The sequence below is a fragment of the Candidozyma pseudohaemuli genome (genome assembly GCF_003013735.1).
Source record: "Candidozyma pseudohaemuli strain B12108 chromosome Unknown scaffold00001, whole genome shotgun sequence".
In the NCBI taxonomy this organism is placed as follows: domain Eukaryota; kingdom Fungi; phylum Ascomycota; class Pichiomycetes; order Serinales; family Metschnikowiaceae; genus Candidozyma; species Candidozyma pseudohaemuli.
Window position 1 is genome coordinate 2,740,340 of NW_020194435.1, and position 18,600 is coordinate 2,758,939.

General features: G+C 45.9%; 8 protein-coding genes across 8 annotated transcripts; 4 read left to right on the forward strand and 4 right to left on the reverse strand.

The window, feature by feature from the left end:
* Positions 1 to 73: 73 nt before the first annotated feature.
* Positions 74 to 1,498, forward strand: C7M61_001234 (U4/U6-U5 snRNP complex subunit; the record flags this gene model as incomplete). Its single annotated transcript, XM_024856649.1, has 1 exon — positions 74 to 1,498. The coding sequence occupies one exon, from the start codon at positions 74 to 76 to the stop codon at positions 1,496 to 1,498; it is 1,425 nt and encodes a 474-aa protein (XP_024716248.1).
* Positions 1,499 to 1,862: 364 nt separating this feature from the next.
* Positions 1,863 to 3,800, forward strand: C7M61_001235 (uncharacterized protein; the record flags this gene model as incomplete). Its single annotated transcript, XM_024856650.1, has 1 exon — positions 1,863 to 3,800. The coding sequence occupies one exon, from the start codon at positions 1,863 to 1,865 to the stop codon at positions 3,798 to 3,800; it is 1,938 nt and encodes a 645-aa protein (XP_024716249.1).
* Positions 3,801 to 3,846: 46 nt separating this feature from the next.
* Positions 3,847 to 4,890, reverse strand: C7M61_001236 (E1 ubiquitin-activating protein; the record flags this gene model as incomplete). The annotated part of the gene is made up of 3 exons (XM_024856651.1): positions 3,847 to 3,886; positions 3,912 to 4,812; positions 4,863 to 4,890. The coding sequence occupies 3 exons, from the start codon at positions 4,888 to 4,890 to the stop codon at positions 3,847 to 3,849; spliced, it is 969 nt and encodes a 322-aa protein (XP_024716250.1).
* A 188-nt stretch (positions 4,891 to 5,078) lies between these two features.
* SEC23 (GTPase-activating protein) lies at positions 5,079 to 7,322 on the reverse strand (the record flags this gene model as incomplete). The annotated part of the gene is made up of 1 exon (XM_024856652.1): positions 5,079 to 7,322. The coding sequence occupies one exon, from the start codon at positions 7,320 to 7,322 to the stop codon at positions 5,079 to 5,081; it is 2,244 nt and encodes a 747-aa protein (XP_024716251.1).
* A 1,156-nt stretch (positions 7,323 to 8,478) lies between these two features.
* On the forward strand, positions 8,479 to 9,171 carry C7M61_001238 (J-type chaperone; the record flags this gene model as incomplete). Its single annotated transcript, XM_024856653.1, has 1 exon — positions 8,479 to 9,171. One exon carries the CDS (start codon positions 8,479 to 8,481, stop codon positions 9,169 to 9,171), a length of 693 nt encoding a protein of 230 aa, XP_024716252.1.
* A 345-nt stretch (positions 9,172 to 9,516) lies between these two features.
* On the reverse strand, positions 9,517 to 10,365 carry CKB1 (casein kinase 2 regulatory subunit; the record flags this gene model as incomplete). Its single annotated transcript, XM_024856654.1, has 1 exon — positions 9,517 to 10,365. The coding sequence occupies one exon, from the start codon at positions 10,363 to 10,365 to the stop codon at positions 9,517 to 9,519; it is 849 nt and encodes a 282-aa protein (XP_024716253.1).
* Positions 10,366 to 10,511: 146 nt separating this feature from the next.
* On the forward strand, positions 10,512 to 11,135 carry C7M61_001240 (GET complex subunit; the record flags this gene model as incomplete). The annotated part of the gene is made up of 1 exon (XM_024856655.1): positions 10,512 to 11,135. The coding sequence occupies one exon, from the start codon at positions 10,512 to 10,514 to the stop codon at positions 11,133 to 11,135; it is 624 nt and encodes a 207-aa protein (XP_024716254.1).
* Positions 11,136 to 11,218: 83 nt separating this feature from the next.
* Positions 11,219 to 17,443, reverse strand: HIR1 (Hir1p; the record flags this gene model as incomplete). The annotated part of the gene is made up of 3 exons (XM_024856656.1): positions 11,219 to 14,055; positions 14,229 to 15,677; positions 16,156 to 17,443. 3 exons carry the CDS (start codon positions 17,441 to 17,443, stop codon positions 11,219 to 11,221), a joined length of 5,574 nt encoding a protein of 1,857 aa, XP_024716255.1.
* Positions 17,444 to 18,600: the final 1,157 nt, after the last annotated feature.

Sequence of the window (18,600 nt, forward strand, 5' to 3'; positions counted from 1 at the left end):
AATTTTGTTTCGGAGTCACATGACCTCATACTAAAGCGCTTCTGTCCCAGCTATAAGCATCAACTACACCCTCATGTCGATTCCGGTCGTCAATGATCCCAGAAACAATGGATCCCAAATTTCATCTCTAGACGTTCCTACTATAGACTCAGAGGTCAAAGTTGAGCTACGAAAGCTCGGAGAACCTATTACTCTCTTTGGAGAAGGGCCTCCAGAAAGACGGATCCGTCTACAAAGGCTTCTTGAAGAAAGACCTCATACAAATTTTGAATTTGCTGAAGTGGAACACAGCGATTCAAGTATGGAAGAAGATGACGAGGAAGAATTTTACACACCAGGCACTGAGGAACTAGAAGAGGTCCGGAAGAGCATACTACGATCGTCAGTGAGTCTTGCAATTGCTAGAGTGAACCGACAAAAGGAGGAGGCCAAGAGCTACGACTCATTCAAAACATTGAAGCATCGCCGTCACATAAATAAAAGTCTTGGAGAGTACGAGTTGAACGGAACGAATGTTATCAAAGGTAACACTCGTGCAATCTCATCGGTGAGGGTGAATAATGATAACACAGTTGTTGCATGCGGCTCTTGGGATGGAAACGTCTATTTCTTCCAAAAAGATGAAGAGCTCAATCTTCGTCAGGTGGGCAAGCTGGGTCATGGCTACCACTCAGAAAAGGTTGGTGCGATGGATTGGCATCCTACGGATACTTCGTTGATCGCCACAGGAGGTCAGGAGGGATCGATCAACATCTGGAAATACATCGACGACGAAAACCTCAAACCACAGACTAGGTTTCGTGAAGCGAGCGAGGGCAGAATTCCAAAACTTGCTTTCCATCCCAGCGGAAAATACCTTGCCAACACCTCCTTCGACCAGACATGGAAGCTTTGGGATATAAACAAGGAGCAAGAGCTTCTAGAGCAGGAGGGCCACTCTAAAGAGGTTTTTGGTTGCGCTATGCATCCAGATGGCAGTTTATTTGCAACTGGAGACCTCGATGGTGTGGGAAGAATTTGGGACTTGCGTTCTGGTAGGTCCATTGCCACTCTAGAAGGTCACATTCAAGGGATATATTCCATGGATTGGTCGCCAAATGGTCACCACTTGGCATCAGCAAGCGGTGACTGCTCTACAAAAATATGGGACTTGCGTAAGCTTAGCAACGCCAACGACAGAATAGAGCTCTTTCTGATACCAGCACATACCAAACTTGTCAGCGAGGTCAGGTTCTTCAAAGGCCAAGATAGTTCTTTAGTATCGCAAGTTACTGATGAAAATGAGGAGCATCCATCAAAATTGAGCCCCTCTGGAACCTTTCTTGCTACGAGCTCCTACGATGGAACCGTTAAATTATGGTCCGCAGATAACTGGATCAACGTGCGGACATTGAAGGGTCACAACGACAAGGTCATGAGCTGTGACATTGGAAAAGATGGGCTGTACATAGTGAGCTGTGGCTGGGACAGAACGGTCAAGACATGGTCTAAAATATAATGGGTTAATTTGTGGGATTAGTTGAGTTTGATTTGATGTAGGTGAGAGTATTGAAATGCTTCAGTTGGTTGTGTCGACCACCCCAGATATAGGGTGCGTCTACTGGACCCTCTTACAACAAGGCATGAAGAGTACAACTATTAGCACACAAACTGCAATATCACATGGCTTTTCCAGAGAAAACATTTACTTTGCACGTTTACAGTAAATCAAACATTAAATTTTTCTACAAACATTGGTACCAGCCGACCATAACTCAACAGAAGCTGTGGTGCATGCCGGGTTCGCTTATCGCAATATGTGCGAAAAAAACGGTTGCAGTTACTACTTCAACACTACACGCTAAACTGGAGAACAACGAAAAATGGACTTGCACAGTATATTGGATAGTGTACCCGAGCCTCCGATTGTCGACTTGCACTTAGACGAGATCAACAAATCAGGCGAGTACAATTTGCCCACTCCCATGTTCGAGTTCCAGAAAGAGCTCACCGACCAGATTGTCTCATTACATTACTCGGATATTTTGAAATACTGCGAGACAAACGACACGACGGAGCTCATTATAAAGTCGTTGCAAATATGCGTCGAAAACTGTATGCTTGTGGCTACCCACCCATACCTTCTTATCCAGCACTACATGCCCAAGAACCTCTCAATGAGAGATCTCCCCGCCAAATTGGCCGAGACAAGCGGAAAGTTCAATGTCATTAAAGACCTTATAAATGTCATTGTGTCCAACAAGGTCTCGCCTCTTCCCAAACACGTGGGAATGGTGATGAACAATAACGTTAGAGAGATGGATTTGCTAGAGGCGCTCATACTTGGCTGTCGAGGATCAAAGGTCGTTCAGAGATACGTGGGAAACAGCATAAAGAGGGAGAATACCAAGAATAATAAGAATAATGCAAAGGCAGCTCCTCCACTCACCATCCATATGATTCCGCAAGACGGCCAGCTCACGAGAAACGAGGCCGAGTTGGAAAATGTGAAGTTCGACTGCATCATTGTCATGGACGGCCATGTCGATACACTGACACAGTTCTTCAAGAACCTCAGGCAGCAAAAGCGCCGAGGCGAGGAATGTCTGATGGTCAGACTCATACCAATCTATTCCATCGAACATTGTTTGCTTCACTACAGAGGTATCGAGGGCGAGTCTTCATACTTGTACAAGCTCATTTCGTCGATTGTTTGCTTGAGGGACCGAATTGGCAATCTTCAACCGGACATCTTCCCCATTTACAACCAAAGCCTCACATACTTGTCACATACATTCTTTGATCACGTCTTCCGTCGTGACATTCGCTCATTTCCTTCATGGCCTCTACCCGAGTTGCCCCAAATTCCGAGATTCTCCCCTACTGACGTTGAGAGATCATTGCTCACAGAGGTTGTGTACCACTACACGCCTTACGACTCCAATGAGGCTGCAATTGAGGCATCTGCGAAATGTAAAAGCTATTATCAGACAAAAAGACTTCAGCTGGACTATGTCACCAACCCATTAAAAAATGATTACAACATCCTCAGTGGCATTCACAATCACGAGGCGGTTTCCAAGAGGAGAGGAAAAGATCGCACCATTCTTACCCACAAACTTATCTTGGAATTGAACGCTGGATATCTCGACTTAGCTAAGATTGAGGAAGAATATCACTGTTATATTGAGTATAATAAGGATGAGCGTCAGAGCAAGATTGGCAGAAGAATTGATGACATGAAGAAATCCCTCACCAGCATTGTTTCCGATGTCGATCATGTTGAGCAAAGAATTCAGGTCAATGAGAAGAAGCTTCTTAAGAGACAAGAGGAAATGGAGATTTTGAAGATGGAGATCGAACAAGACAAAGAGAAGCTAAAGAAGTTTAGCGAGTCTGAAAATGTGACAAATAATGACATCAAGAAGACTTTTGTGGAGAATCAGCTCAAGATCTGGGAGTTGCAAAATGAAGTGAAAGAAAAAGCACTCAAGGTACAGACGAAGAATGATGAATTGAGCTACACGAAGAAGGAGATCGAGAATTGTGAAACCTCCATCAAGCAATCGGAGGAGCAAGTGTCCGCTGTTCGTGAAAAGATTGCCGAACTTGGGACGCAAATCGAGTCAGCTCGTCAATCTGAAGAGGAAGAGAACGATACTTTCAAGAAGAGAAGACTAGACAGCAAGAGTGGAATTGATGGAGCCAAGGAAGAGAACACATTGCTCAAGACAAAACTAGTGAAATCTTTGAAGTTTTTGAAAGATACTTCGCATCTAAAAAGCCGCAAGGGCAGGGGTCTTACTCCCAATAATCGTTAATATTACAAATAGTATATAGGCGCCTCAGATCTAATGGCATCGAAAATCAAACAGTTATTGATGGGACTGTCCTTTTTACCAAAGAACTGGATTATGTCTTGTGCGAGGAACCCTCCTATTATAGCAGCCACAGGGGAGAACTCAGTGAACGCTTGTCTGCTGAAGAGATCTAGGTACTCGTCACTGAGCACTTCCTGAGAAATACCTAAGCTTTCACAAACGGTGTTTCCCTGATCTAGCAAGAGCTTTCTGTCGACATCATCTTCGACATTAGATGGACGTTCTATGTCAAAAAGTGAAAGAACAAGAGGCAATGCACCTGAGAGCCTTTTGAGTTGTCTCCTGTTGAGTTGAAGAGAGAGCCTCTTGGAGTCAAATATTTGCTGCAAGGGCGAGAATGTATCGCGAGTAGTGACAATTTCAGTCTCGTCGTTATTCTTCCACTCGACATTGACGATTTCTTTGACGCCATTTATCTTGGTACCAGCCACTTTTGCTTGGTTTCCAATTGGGCTTTCTTTCGTTGAAGTATGTTCAATGAGATCAGAGAATATGTAGCCAAACATTCCATGTTCGCCAGCCACGTATAATGGGATTCTGTGCTCTCTAGTGATTTGATTAATCGCAAACAACTGTGGCTTTGTCAACTCAGTAGCCACGACCAAGTCAAAGTTTTTGTAGTAGTCGAGGGGAACATCCTTGGGGTTCGTGGTGTTTATCAGTAGATTGACTCTAGGATTAAGCTCCTGAATCTTTGGCAAGACCAAAGGAAGCTTTTGTTGACCAACTATGCTGTCGTCGTTAGGTAAGAAGAACTGGGCCGCAAAGTCTTCTTCTTTAACAACAGAGCCATCAAGTATTTCTATGGTATTGAGACCACCAAGAACCAAATTTTTCACTGTTTCTGAGCCGATACCACCTAAGTTCACCACCAAGACTCTGGCGGATCTCAATCGAAGTTGTGTATCTGTTCCCCAAAGACGGATCTGTCTGTCATAAAGGGCAATCTCATCTGTTTGTTAGAAAATATACAAAAAACACTAAGTATTAGGAGTAACATACCAGCACTTAGCTGTTCTGGACCGGACATGAAGGTTGATGAATTGTAAGTAGGATGCGAGACAGTATTGATATCAACTTGTAAGTGCAGGTCTGGCAAAATCTACATTACGATTAAAAGTCGGAGCATTAATATTTTATTCCTACTTCAAGATACCACTTTTTTTTATCCTGTGGCAATTTTATGACTATTCATGAGGAAATGTTTCTCGAGAAAAGTTAGTTGGATCCAGAGACCACCAACTTCTGCAAGTGCGACATAAACACCTGCAAAGAAACGTCATCAGTCAAGACAACGGCACCAGGCGCAAATTCCTCGGAGTTGTAAGAAGTACTAGGGTTCAACTTGGAGTACAAGAATCTGGCCTGCGAACCGCCTTCCTCGGTATCAATAAATCTGGGCAATGGGAAACGGTCAACCAACAACTCACCTGCTTCTAGCTTAGGCTCATCCAATAAGGCTTTGAAGTCCGAGTATTCTTCCTGGTCTTGGTAACCAGCCTTGCGCCAGTTGGCAATGGTTTTGCCGTGGAATATCAAGATGTGGAAAAAAGTGTCTAAGAGCAAGATTCTGTCATCCTTGATGGAAACGGAGTCCAACAACACTGGCTCTGGGGCTTCTAAATCGAGCGCAAATGCGGTCAAGGTTGGCTGAATCATAAGCAAGGAGTTAGCGCAGTCTTCCGTCAAAAGAACGTGTCTATAGAACGCAGTCTCATCGGGCGAGTTGTTGAAGACTTGCAAGAACTGAGAACGTCTCAAGTAAAACACGAACTGTGGGAAGAAACTGAATTGTGGATGCAATCTGAAGGAGGCTTCAACATCTTTTCTGTAATCTGCGAACTTTTGACACAATTTGATCAACATTCTGTCGATCCATCTCAAGACATCTGCGCCATCATCTTGTTCTGACTTGAACAAGGTGATTCTTGCCATCAAGACTGCAGCCGCTTCTTGGTCAAAGGACTGCGTCAAAGTCTGCTCATCGCCCGTTAGAATATTAGAGACAGTTGTGACTCTAATTCTGTAGGTGCCAGAGGCATGCTGATAGTGCGTGATGAATTGAATGTATGATTGTGCGTTTGGTGGCAATGGCAGGTTGTTGACAACGTCGAAAAATATGGCTTGCGTGCTTTGTGGAGTGAGTGAGCACATTTTGAATTTTGAAGAGCCTCCAATACCCACTTCGTTTTCAGAAACATTTGGAGATTTGACCTTAGATGAAGATGCATGGCCGATCAACCCACTGACCTTCAATTCTCTGGAGCACTTGATATCAAGGGTGCCATTGAAACCCATGAGCAAGAAGTCATGGTCATCCTTGCTGAAAAGTTTCAAGAAAGATTGCTTGAAAATAGAGGTTGTGAAGGCATCAGACAACAACAACACACCACCAGTATTTGAGCACATGGACTTCATTTCCAAGAAGCCGACCTGGTCCAAGCATCCACCAAACAAATCAATTGTGTGGCCATGCTTCACTGCTCTGGCGGCGATGCTCTCGTAGAACTTCACGGCCTTCTTATAATGCTTAGCGTTCTCCTTGTCGATGTCGGAGTGAGATCTGATAGCCTCCTTCAATTTGGGACCAACAATCATACCTGGGTTGAGCGTACAAGAGCCAGCGGAAAACAAGAAGATTCTTGCGCCGAAACCAGAGAAGGTACTACCAAGCAAGTTGGCAGCCACGTTGATAGCAGAACCGGTAGCGCGATTGGCTCTGTCACCATGAGCAACAGGCCAAGGGTCTGGGGTCAAGTTCTCAAGAAGAGAAGTCAACTGATGCTCAATGTCCTCAATTGGCAAGAAGAATCTTTGCAAGGAGCTTTGAATACCTATCTGACCTGGCTGAGCAATCACAGGCTTATTCAACATATCAGCCACCTGCTTCTCTGTGTAATCCTTGTCTCCACGGAAAATGTAAGACTTGTTGACGGTGCTTGCGCCCAAGTCGTAGACCTGGACAATGGAGCCGTATGTTATTAAGCCCACTAAAGCATTTGGAGGAAGGTATGAAAGCGATATCACTAACGTTTCCTTCAATGCCCTTAAGTTGTCCTCATCCTGACACAAGTCCACCACGAACAAGAAAATTGGAGGATGCTGCACTGGCTTGGATGTGACGTATTCCATGGTGGAGGAGGTGCCCTTCAACTCCTCTGGCAAGTTTTCCTGAGTCATGCCATGATAGCTTGGAGGCAACGGGGAACGGGTACCACAAAGCGGACAAATCCAGAAGCCGGAAGGATCAATGGTACAGTATGGGTTCAAAACTGCTCGACAACTTGGCAGGTGACAGAGGATTGGATCGTGGCCAACCACCATCATGCCTGGTCTATATTTTAAAGGCGTGTACAAGACACCCGTTGGTACAACTATCTTGGCCAGTTCTGCTTTTGTGGACGGAAACGTGTTCCAGGCGAAACGGACACCGTTAAGCTCTTCTTGTTCATCAAACTCCATCTGTGTGTTGCAATGTTATTCAAGTGACTTTGGGTACTAAAAGACAACGAAACGCGTTGGGATAAAATAAAAAAATGGATGACGAGACGAAAGCAAACAACGAAACAAACCAACAAATGAACAAGGAAGGAGCGATGGCGTGTGGACAATTGTTCCTGTTTGTTGATTTGTTTCCTTCAATATGTGATCTGAAAAAAACTCGTCGTTTGTGAGAGGACAACACACGGTCGTGTGTGAACCGTCACCTCAGGCGCGGTGGGCCCAGGTAATGGGTGCAAATGTTACTAGTTTAGTAAGTTACAGCGTCAAAGAAAAAAAAAATTGAGAATTTGTTCAAAGTTTTGAGTAAGTCGGAACAGCGTTAACATAATGTCTGTTTCTCTTTTGAGATTTTTTAAGTTGTATTACCTTAGTCCGTGCTTATAGAGTGCACCTACGAGGCACCACCAACTCTGTAGTTGTAATGAGGAAACTTTCAACGGTTGTAGGAAAAACGGTCACACAAAGCAAGTTTTTGGATTAAGAAAGGAAGTTGCAATCCTTGACTCGGTGGATCTTATTTCCTTCCTGTTTTGGTCGCTCAACCCGGAGTTTGAAGAAGCTCGCCGAAGGTCGAACGACATACACAAGTTTTCAGTATTTCCATGATGGGAGTCACTCAATCATTTGGATCTCTAATGGAAACAATAAACCTTTTGAGAAGATATGTTTTTGCTCAAGGATTCCATGTGGTACTCAATTAAAACCATATGGAGTTACTTTTCGCAGCCATTTCCTTCAAGCTCATTATTGATTTGCCTATCATTCTATCGATGTCTTTTTGATCAAGCATACCATTAGTATGACGTGCCTTGAAAGTATCTCCTCCTTATTGAAAAATAGCTATCCATAACTTCATCTGACTTATCAATTGTGTTCTAGCCACCAATGATTACCTCAACTCCAACTTTTCGAGTCCACGACCGACCACAGCATCACCTGATACTAGATAGTAATTCAAGTCAATCTTATCGCTATCCAAGCCTAATTATTGTGATTTTTTTCCTCAATCAAGGCCTTCATCGTTCTAGCCAAATCGTCTCTGACCTGTACGTAAATCATCAATAGGCCCCACAAAGTCCGAGCAGATCTGACTAAGAGCAACTGCTTCTCTACCATGTGGCGCTCAATTCGGCACAATGCTGCCCAAGGGCTCTTAAAATCGGCAAGAAGGAGCTATGCAGCTCACGTCAAAAGCTATTTCGAGCTTTATCCAAAAACATTTCCTCAAGGTGGCCCTCCCAAGGACTCCTTCATTATCAATGACAGACTGCTAAGAAGAGAACACAGGGGTCTTCAGAGCCAGAACCATCCGGACATTGTGATGGGTTCAGCATCACTCCTGAATGGTGAAGGCGAAGAGGCAAAAAGTGACAACCAGATTTCTGCACTTTTAAATAGGGCCTACTCGACGATCAAGAATCCATACACTAGGGCAGCCTACCTTATCAAAATCCAGCACCCTGAGAAGCTTGACATCACACAAGACGAGACATCAAAAGACCTAATTGCGAAGTTTCAGCAGTCCTCGTCCGAGTACACTTTGGACTATAAAATGCTACTAATGACAGTGCTAGATGCTCACGAATCGCTCGAGATGGCTGCGAATGAGGGTGACTTGGAGTCTTTGGCTGTGGAGAATGACGAAAGGGTAGAAGAAAGCGAAGAGAAATTGGAACGTTTGTTCAAAACCGAGCCTGTGCCATGGAATGACATCTTGATCGAGACAATTAGATTAAAGTACTGGATGAATATTGCCAATGGCATCAAGGAATGGGAGCCCGGCAAGCCTGTCCACTTGACTCATTAATGAAATAAAACTTATTCAGCGCCGTGCTAATATACGATTAATAAGCACAATAATACTACAGAGAATTTCTAAATACTTCAAAACATACAAAGCCTATGCTCATGTCGTAATGTATATCTTTAAACCCTATTCTATTGTGCTCTATCGTCGCTAGCACCCTCATCAGAGACCAGAAAGCTCTGACCACAGACCCAGTAGTCATGAAGCTACTTCGAAAGGGCATGGTGCCCTGAAAGTCACCGTACGTGAGGTCGGGTCAACGAGCCTCTGGTTTATGTTGATATATAGTACAGTAGCCCGGGAAGCCGGAAACTTCGCCAGACATTGACGGCATTGCTGCCAGCCCTACATGCCCTCGCTGGCCATCGTTCTGTCGTCGTCAAGATCGGCCTCGCCCTGGAGGTCCTCGGAAGCGGTAATCTCGTAGTCGCTGTCAACCACAGCCGGTATGGTGAGTTCACAATCGTCAAACTCCTTCTTTTCTTCAGGCCCCACGGGAAACTGCCGTAACCATTTCATGCGAGGCCCGCTGGCGCTGGACTCATGGATTCGGAAGCCAAACAAGCGCAAGCCAAAGTTGTCTTGGTTGACCTTATTGATCCGAAGCTTGCATTGGTTTTCGATTTCTGGGAACATCTTGACAAGCAAGCCGGGGAAAGTTGTGCCGAAATAGGCCCCGTCTATATTCAAGTAGCGCAGGCTCAGTGGCAAGTAGATGTCGTTGCAGCAGGGACAGTACAACCTGACGGTCTCCTGACCCGGTATGTCGGTGGCACCGACGGGAATAAGATGCATGCCGTCACAGTAGTAACGAGGACAAATGCCGAATTCGGAACGCTCGAACTTGCTGGCCATGGCAGTCATGCCGCCCTTTGAAACGATGTAGCGTGCGTGTATGAGACCATACAAAAGCTCGGCTGAGTGTGATAGTAATGCCTTGTTGGGCAAGTCATTCTTGCCCTTCCCGTTCAGGGAGCCCGAGCCGCCACCGCCGTTGTCCTCGGCAGTCTCTACCTGATAGTCCAAAATGGTGTATAAGGCTTCTCGGTAGTATGGCACTTGCAGTGATAGCCCAGTCAAGTTGAAGTCGTCTTCTATGAAATCCTGGGTCACAGGCACAAAGTAGTCGTGGCCGAATGCCTCGCAGAACTGCTGGATCCACGGAACGTAGTCGTCCTCGGGGTCGCTGGACATATTGTATGGAATGTTGGGGGGCTCTTTGCGGCAGCTGTCTTTGATGGGGAGGGAGATAAAAATTGTGTGCTCGCGGGCGGCACGTGACCAATCCACCCTCTTGTTAAAGCCCTCCGAGTGAGTGAGAGTGCTTGCCCAACCACATCATGCTAGACCTTAAGCCGCTGAGCATTCTCCTATTTGTATTTGTTGCGCTTCTTTTGAAGACCATCGTGAAGTCCGTTGGCAAGGCAAACATAGAAAATGCCGCCTGGAATTTGTACACGTCCATAGCCAGTAAGGCTGGCCATGCCCAGTTCTTGGAGCTCTCCAAGAGAAGGGCCGAATTGGTGGAGATCAACAAACAGAGGAAAGCTGTTAGTGCTCAGGACGAGTACGCCAAGTGGACAAAACTCAATCGTCAGTTCGACAAGCTCAACGGCGAAGTTTCTAATTTGACTGACGCTGTTTCTGCTGAGAAGCTCAAGTTCACCAAAGCCATAGGTGTACTTATATCACTACTGACAGCTGCACCCGTCTGGTTTTCCAGGGTGTGGTATCGCAAAGCCATCTTGTTCTATTTCCCACCAGGCGTGTTCCCATACTACGTGGAGTGGGTTTTGGCCTTGCCTTTTGTCACGATCGGTGGTGTTGGCTTGACCATCTGGATGATGGCTGTCAACTCTGTCTTGGGCTCAGTCGCCCTGATTGTGCTGTTCTACCTTCTGCCCCTGGTTGATGCGCCAGTCAAACAAGACCCCAAAGAGGACTCTCCAGTCAAGGCCGAGTAGCCGCTGCATTGTATTATATAATCATTCCCTGCTGCACAGCAGGCTCAACAGCCAAAGCATTGTACTATACTGGTCCCTGTAGATCATACAAGCTCCACTTGCTCATTGAATCGCAGCTTCATGTTCTCCTCAAGCTCCTTGTTCTGTTCATTGAACGTATACCTGCTTCTCTTGCCTCTCTCTATCTGTTCGAGGTTGGAGGTATACGTTTTCGTGAGGAGCAGTTGCAAAAGTGGTGACCCAACTTGTAAATCAGCTTCTTGCAAAGCAAGGTAGTACCATGGTTCCACGGCCTTGAGCCAGACCATCATATCACTGTTGTATGTGTAGACAGAGTTGGCATTCTGTAAGGTGATGTATGGAGCTCCGGTGTCTGGATCAACATCAACAGACCTCACAACCTCCACCACCACCGATGGGTTCACCCCCTTTTTGGTAGAATCAGGATCGATCTTGGGTAGAACTGTCTCACTGTTTATAACAGCGGCAATTGAAACACCTTTCAACGAGCCCTTAATATTCTGGTAACTTGTGCCAAAGAATTCCCAGACATATAGAAGACCAGAACTCGTCAAAACGAGAAGGTACCGTCCGCTCTGTTTCGCAAAAACAATATTGCTGCCGATTTCAAGTTGGGGTGTTAAATAACTGCCCGAGTCGGCATAGACTATTTGTATGGCTCCATCGAACGAAATCAACACATAGTAAAATAGACTGTCATCGAACAAAATAGGCACAACCTGTTGGATCCTAAAAGGAAAGTAGACAATGTAGTCCCTGGTTTCACTTTTCTCGTTGTTGGTGACAATAACTTGCGTTGGATCTTGAAAGTCCAACCGCTGAGCGTAATCGGCGTTTAACGAGGCATCATCCTCTGGCCAAGCAGAGCCGTTTCTCACCTCAACTATAGACGAGATAAGCTCGTCACTATCGCCGTTGGAGACTCTTTCCAAATACTTTGGAGTTTTATGCAAATATTGAACCGACTTCACGACAACTTGAAACATGATGTTTTCGTCAACAGCTTCAATCGATGAAGGGTTGATAATTTCTTGAGAGTTGACGACATCCTTTTTCTGGATGAGACTGCTTAGCTCATGGTTCATCATATCTGCGTTTCTGAAAAGAACATTAGGTAAATCGGAAACGAACTTGAATGGCGTGGGGTATTTGTGCTTCATGAGCCACCTTCTGTAGCGTTTCATTTTCTTTCTGAATGTTCCTCCATTGTATGAGCTGTGAGTTGCGTTAGGGTCGTCCATTCCAATGTCTTCATTATCGTTGTCTTGGTCCTCATTCGCCTTCAGCGCATCATCTCCATGGGCACTATCACGCTGTCGAAGTCCATGGACGCTTGTTTGGACACCAAGTCGTGGTAGGTGATAAGGAGTCTGTGAGACCTTGTTGCTGATGTCAAACTTTCTGGCGGATTTAACTGATGGTTGCGAAAAGGAACTGCTCGTCTTCGGGGCCGCAGCTGACGATATAAGCATAGGGGCAACTCGTTTCTTTCCGTCTTTGGTGATCTTGACACTTTGTGTTCGACTGCTGATCTTCTTGGTAGCCTGTGGTTCTTCCTTGGGCTTATGGGGAGTGGAGGGGGCAGTGGTGAAGTCATCCTCAGTCTTCACCTTTGGTTCTAGCTTTGGTGTCGTTGGACGAGCAGGTACTGCTGATTCCTGTTTAGCCGCAAGCTCTTCGAGCTCAAGTTGCTGTGCGCTTTCAGCAAACACAGTCGATTCTCTATCTCCACCGTAGCGTAGTAATTGGGAGTCATTTACGTCTTCAGCGACAATTTCACCGAGCTCCTTGTCATCAAAAATGACACATGTGACCGAGCCATCTAGCGAAGTGAGGAATAGCGACTGTCCGTCGGGACCCCAACAAATATCGGTGATTGCATTCTCCACCACTTCCTCTGCTACCACCAAGGGTTTCGTCCTGCCAGTACTCCACACTGCTAGTGTCCTGTCTTGACCACCTGTGGCAAGAATTGTCATGTACTGGTCTGATTTGGTACTGTCCTGACGGAAAAGACGAGGAGAGAAGGAACAGACCTCACAAGGTGCCTCATGTCCAATCAAAGACACATCAGTGGCCCAATTGCCTCTGTTGATGATAACGACGGCACTGACAGGGCCATTCGTGGCGTTTGGAACTGCAATGTGCTGTCCATCTGGGGACCAAGACATCCTTCTGAAGTACGAGGTAAGAGGTGACTTCTTGAATGGGTCCATGACGATATGCTCAACTTGGAACTCGTAATTGTTCATCGATGTATCATTGAGTTTTCTTGAATAGCGGAAGATCCTGACAGTTCTATCGTCCGAAGCCGTTGCAAAGAACTTGTTAGCTGGGTCGAACACTATACCCTTCACCATGGACTGGTGTATGTCGTAACGCTTGATTCTTTCAAAAGTCGTTCCGCTCCAGATAATGATCGAACGATCCAAACCCACAGTGATCAACAACGATCCATCTGGCGACCAGCAGATATCCTGAACATCATTGTCGTGGGCCACTAGTCTCTTTCTCACCATCCAGTGCTCTAGGTCAGCCTCAGTTTCACCAAACTGTTTTGGTCGATTTGCCTGCTCCTCGTCTTTTTCCCAGATAAGAACAATCTTGTCATCAGAGCCTGAGGCTAGAAACTTCCCGTCTGGTGAGAATTTCACACACGTTACCGCTCCGTTGTGTCTAGACATAGAAGCAACAGGTCGTTTTAGCTCATGTGGCTGCTCGTCAATGTCCATCTTGTCCTTCAAAACATCGTTCTCTCCTTCTTCAGGTTGGTAATCCTTGTATCGTAGGATCAGTTTGGTATCCCATATCTTGACGTTTCCGTCCAAACCTCCTGTAGCGAGTCTTGTGCCATTGGGATTGATGCTTGTGGCGTAGCATTCTATAAACTTATTTTCGGCTGTTGTTAGATGAGTTAGTTATTTAAAGAAATAGTAACATACCTCGATGGCCTAGCCACGGTAGCTTTATGATGTGCATTAGTAGTTGGAGTTGAGTTCTGTGTGTACTGGCTGCGAAATACTACTGCGACTACAATGCTTCAAACTGAGTGCTACTTTTAAAGTTACAAACCAAATTCCTCGTGAACAGCGCCTCCGAACTTCTTCAAACCAAACTCCAATTCGTCTAATGGCACAGCGGCGTAGGTACCTCTGAAGAAAATGAACTTCTCGAGAGCAGGATCCTTTGGAGTAGGGGGTTGTGGAGGGTTGGTCTGGCCGTCAGCCTTGAACCACGAGCCAGGAATGATTAAGGTTCCCTTCTCCAAACCCTTTCTATAAATTGACTCCTCAACTCTCAATGCGCTCTCACCAAACTCCTTGTACTTGGGGTGCTTGCTTGCATCAATTTGGACAACGAAGAACATACCAGCCACAGGAGGCAAGATCTGCACGACCTCCTTAGGGAAGTACTTGTGCAAAGAGTCAATGGCGACATCTCTCTTGTGGGTGTACTCGGCTCTCAAACCAATCAACCAGTCCAAGTAGCCCTTTTGACCCCATCTCTGGAACAAACCGTTTAACGCAGATTGAGCGAAACCGGATGGGCATTGAATGGACACTTCGTGCAATCTGACAAATCTCTCCAACAACTTCTCCTGTCCGACGATCCAGCCAAATCTAGTACCTGGCGCGATGGTCTTGGAAACCGAGTCCAATCTGATAACACGACCCTCGACATCCATCGAGAGGAAGGAAGGCACCAAGGCCTTCACAAACTCGTCATGGTCATGAACATGCTTCTTGGATCTCTCTTCCAAGTTCTCGGTGTAAGGCTCCATCTGCAAGAAGTAGTATGGCTCATCCTCAATGACGATGAAGTCGTGCTTCTGAGCAAGCTTGTAGATAGCTCTTCTTCTCTCAGCACTCAAACAAGAACCGGTGGGGTTCTGACCAGTACAGATGGTGTACAATAACTTAGGCTTAGGACCGACCCATTGGTCCAAGGTTTTCTCCAAGGCTTCTGGAAGGAGACCCTCACTATCCATAGCAACAGGGACAGTGGTAACTCCCTGAGCATGAGCGGTTTCCAATGCGGAGGGGAAGGTGTGCTCTTCAACCAAGATGGCATCACCACGGGTAACGAAAGTTCTCAAGACAGCGTCCCAGGACTGGGTATTACCGATACTCGAGATCACAGACCAGCCATCGTATGGCACCTTGTGAATGGTCTCAGTGTGCTCCTTCAAGAAGTTGAGAAGCTCTGGGGCACCCTCGGTGAAACCGTACTGCAATGATCTGGACAACTCGACATCCTTGGTCTTGGGGTCGTTTTTCGTCTTGTCTTTGTAAACTTCAATGACAGTCTTGTCCTCATCGGTAGCCTGGGCACCAATTCCATTGGGGAATGGGGCGCTTGGGGCGTCCAACTCCATTCTGTTGAATGGGAAGTAGTCGGAAAGCGGTAATCCACCACCCAAGAAAGTCATCCCGGGTTGGTTGAAATACTTGAAAGCTCCTTTCAAAGGAGAGTTCTTTCTGGACTTAGCTTCCTCCGACAACAAATGAGAGAGATCCTTGGCTTGTGGCTTCGTCATTTCGTCTGCAATCGGTAAAAAATGTGGTGGGACGGAAGAGCGAGTATGTCAATCTTTATACAGCACTGTCTGAGTAATTCATGCGCGGCACCGTATCGCGGAGGCCTATCTCGACGCTTCGTAGTTACCCTTTGTAGCCCTGGTGCGAAAACGGTGATTCGGCGCCAATTGCCGTTGGAGGTTCAAACTTTTTATTATACGGCATTCATGTTTTTTTGGGCTTGGTGGGGTAAATTTTTTGGAGAACTCCGATATGCTCTCCACGATTGAAAGACGTTGGGGTACTGCAAGTTAATGCTCATCGTAACCGCAGAAATGCATCTAAAAGCACCGATGTGGGGGGCTCGTTGTTCCTGTTTTTTTCAAAAACATTCCAAAACCGGAGTGTCTCATCACCCGCCCCGGTCACAATGGTTTCTCCATCTGGGGATATCGATAAATATAATACTCTGTAGGTATGACCTGTAAGCTGCGCAATCTGCTGCATTGACAGATATTTCCACACGATGATCTGATTCCGCGAGTACCCGTGAGTCAGGACAAGTTCATTTGAGTTTTTGGACCAGATCAAATTGCACACTTGGGAGCCGGTTTCAACATTGTTTATCCTGTTACCAGTGAGAGTGTTCCATACCTTAATAGTCTTATCAGCAGTTCCGCCTCCAGATGCTAAGATGCCTCGTTGGTGTGGTGACCATGCAATTGCCTTGACTGCGGCGTTGTGCTCGGTGAATTGATGCAAAGGCTTGGTGTTAAGTGCATCCCAGATGAAAAGATTGTTATCGTTACCACCACTGGCAAGCTTGTTCTCCTCAACGTTCCATTTGAGTCCGCAAACCTCTTGTTTGTGGTGCTCGAAGCAGTTCACGTAATGGTCCAGGATTCTCACATCTCTGTTATAAATTGTTCTGTCTCGTGAACCACTGGACAAGATGTGTTCGTTCCATGCCAAAGCACTGACTCGTAGTTTATGGCCCGTCATGGTACGCACACATCTGGTTTTCGTAGCATCCCAAATCTCGACAAGACCCTTCAGCGTTCCAACAGCTAGATGAGTACCAGACCCAATCCAGCTGAGGGAGGTAACTTTATCTTTTTGATCCAAAACACAAAGTCTTTCAACAGATTGTGTCAGACCGTCCCAGAGGTAGACAGAGTCACCGAGACCGACGGCAAGTACGTCTTGCGAGCCCCAGTCCACCAAATTTAAATAAAAGTCATCTGAAAGTTCGGGAGCATCTAGGACACGGTACGGAACTTTTGAAATGTTTCTTGGCTTCTTTTGGGGACTGAGAAGGAATTTCTGAGATTCAGACCGAACAGGAGATAATGAAAAGAGCTCCAGCTGGAGATCCCGCGAGATTGGGCGCTGTTTACTCGGCAGCTGGTATGTGAACATGTTTGCGCTCAGACGAGGAGTAGATGCAACACCAGATCCTGTAGTTCTAGGGGGAGTGGTACGACCCGAGGATGAGTTTCCGCCAGCGGAAGACATTGTAGTTGATGCATGATTAGATGATCTTAAGTTTGTGGAAGAATCGTTCTTGTCTTGCCCCAATCTGTTTCGTGAGAGATCTGCCGTAGCCATTGGAACATGGTCTCCAAAAAGCTCAGCCTTGAGAACACTGGAAAACGACCGATTGGCCTCCTCTTCTTTTCTCATTTCAATTTCATTGGTATCACGCTCCTCAGCTGAACCTGATTGAATGTTTCCAGCTCCAGAACTCCGAGAAGCCCGAAGATCTGGCATAACCTCCTGGTTACTCAAACTGAACGCTGCCTGGAGGTCTATACCAGTTCTGTTCGGTATGTATCGATCGCTGAACAATGTGCGTCCATTATAGCGACGTCTGGGAGACGTCGAAGGAAAAGCCCCATACTGATCTCCTGGTTTAGGTGGTGAGAGACTTCTGGTCGACCTTGAAGGGGATCTGGGTGTCTCCAATGGGTTTGAATTGGAATCCCTCGAGCCCCCAGGGGCAGGTGAATCCCTTGAGTTGAAAGGATTGTCCATGAATAGTGTCTTATGCTGGGATTCGAATGTATATCTTGATGTCTATGATCTTGAGATGGGTTTGTAGTTGTATGCCGCCACAAATATAGGCGTTGAGCAATTTCAATGAAATAACAGGACAAACAGGGCTGCTTCTATGCTTAGATCGCAATGTCTCTATGTGGCGCCGTAGTACACAAGCGGTGTGGCAGGATCACTGTTTTGTGGTTGTGTGCGGTTAGTTACTGTCAAATCTGGTGTGCACTGCAGAGAGTACAAGTAGTGGAATACGGAAGAAGTACTACAATCAACAGATCTGCCAGCGTGAAAAAAAGTCAGAGTTGGGAATATGAGAGTTGGATACTGTCAATTCTTTGGATAAATTCATGACTATCTAAATTCATTTGTTGATTGTGAATATCACTTTGGTAGGTCTACACAGCCGTGTCTCCACCAGCGGATTTTCAAGATCAGCAAGCTGGCCGATTCGGCATCACTTTGATACGAATAATTGAGAGCATGAGAAGAAGTAATGCAGATATTGGAAGATCTCAAATTTACATTCCGCTTAGTCTAATGTTATGATGGCTGAAGATGGCTGCGAAAAATTGAGACTGTAGTGGACCATCAAGTCCACCCATCACCCACAAACTAGGCTCGAACTTGACAAATAAGTATTTAAGGAAGGATAGGACCTTGCAGAGTCGAGAGTTATTTTGCATAATTCAGCTCCGGGAAATGATCACCGCCTTCCATCCTCAGTTAAGTCTTAACAACCGACAGTTCTCCCAGGACTATAATTAGCATTTACTTTTTCAAATTTTCTCTTAGATCTTGTCAATTATGTTTTCTTTGGTCAACGTTTTGTTCAAGAAGTCAACAGGTCGATCACATATTAATGTGACTTGCTCATC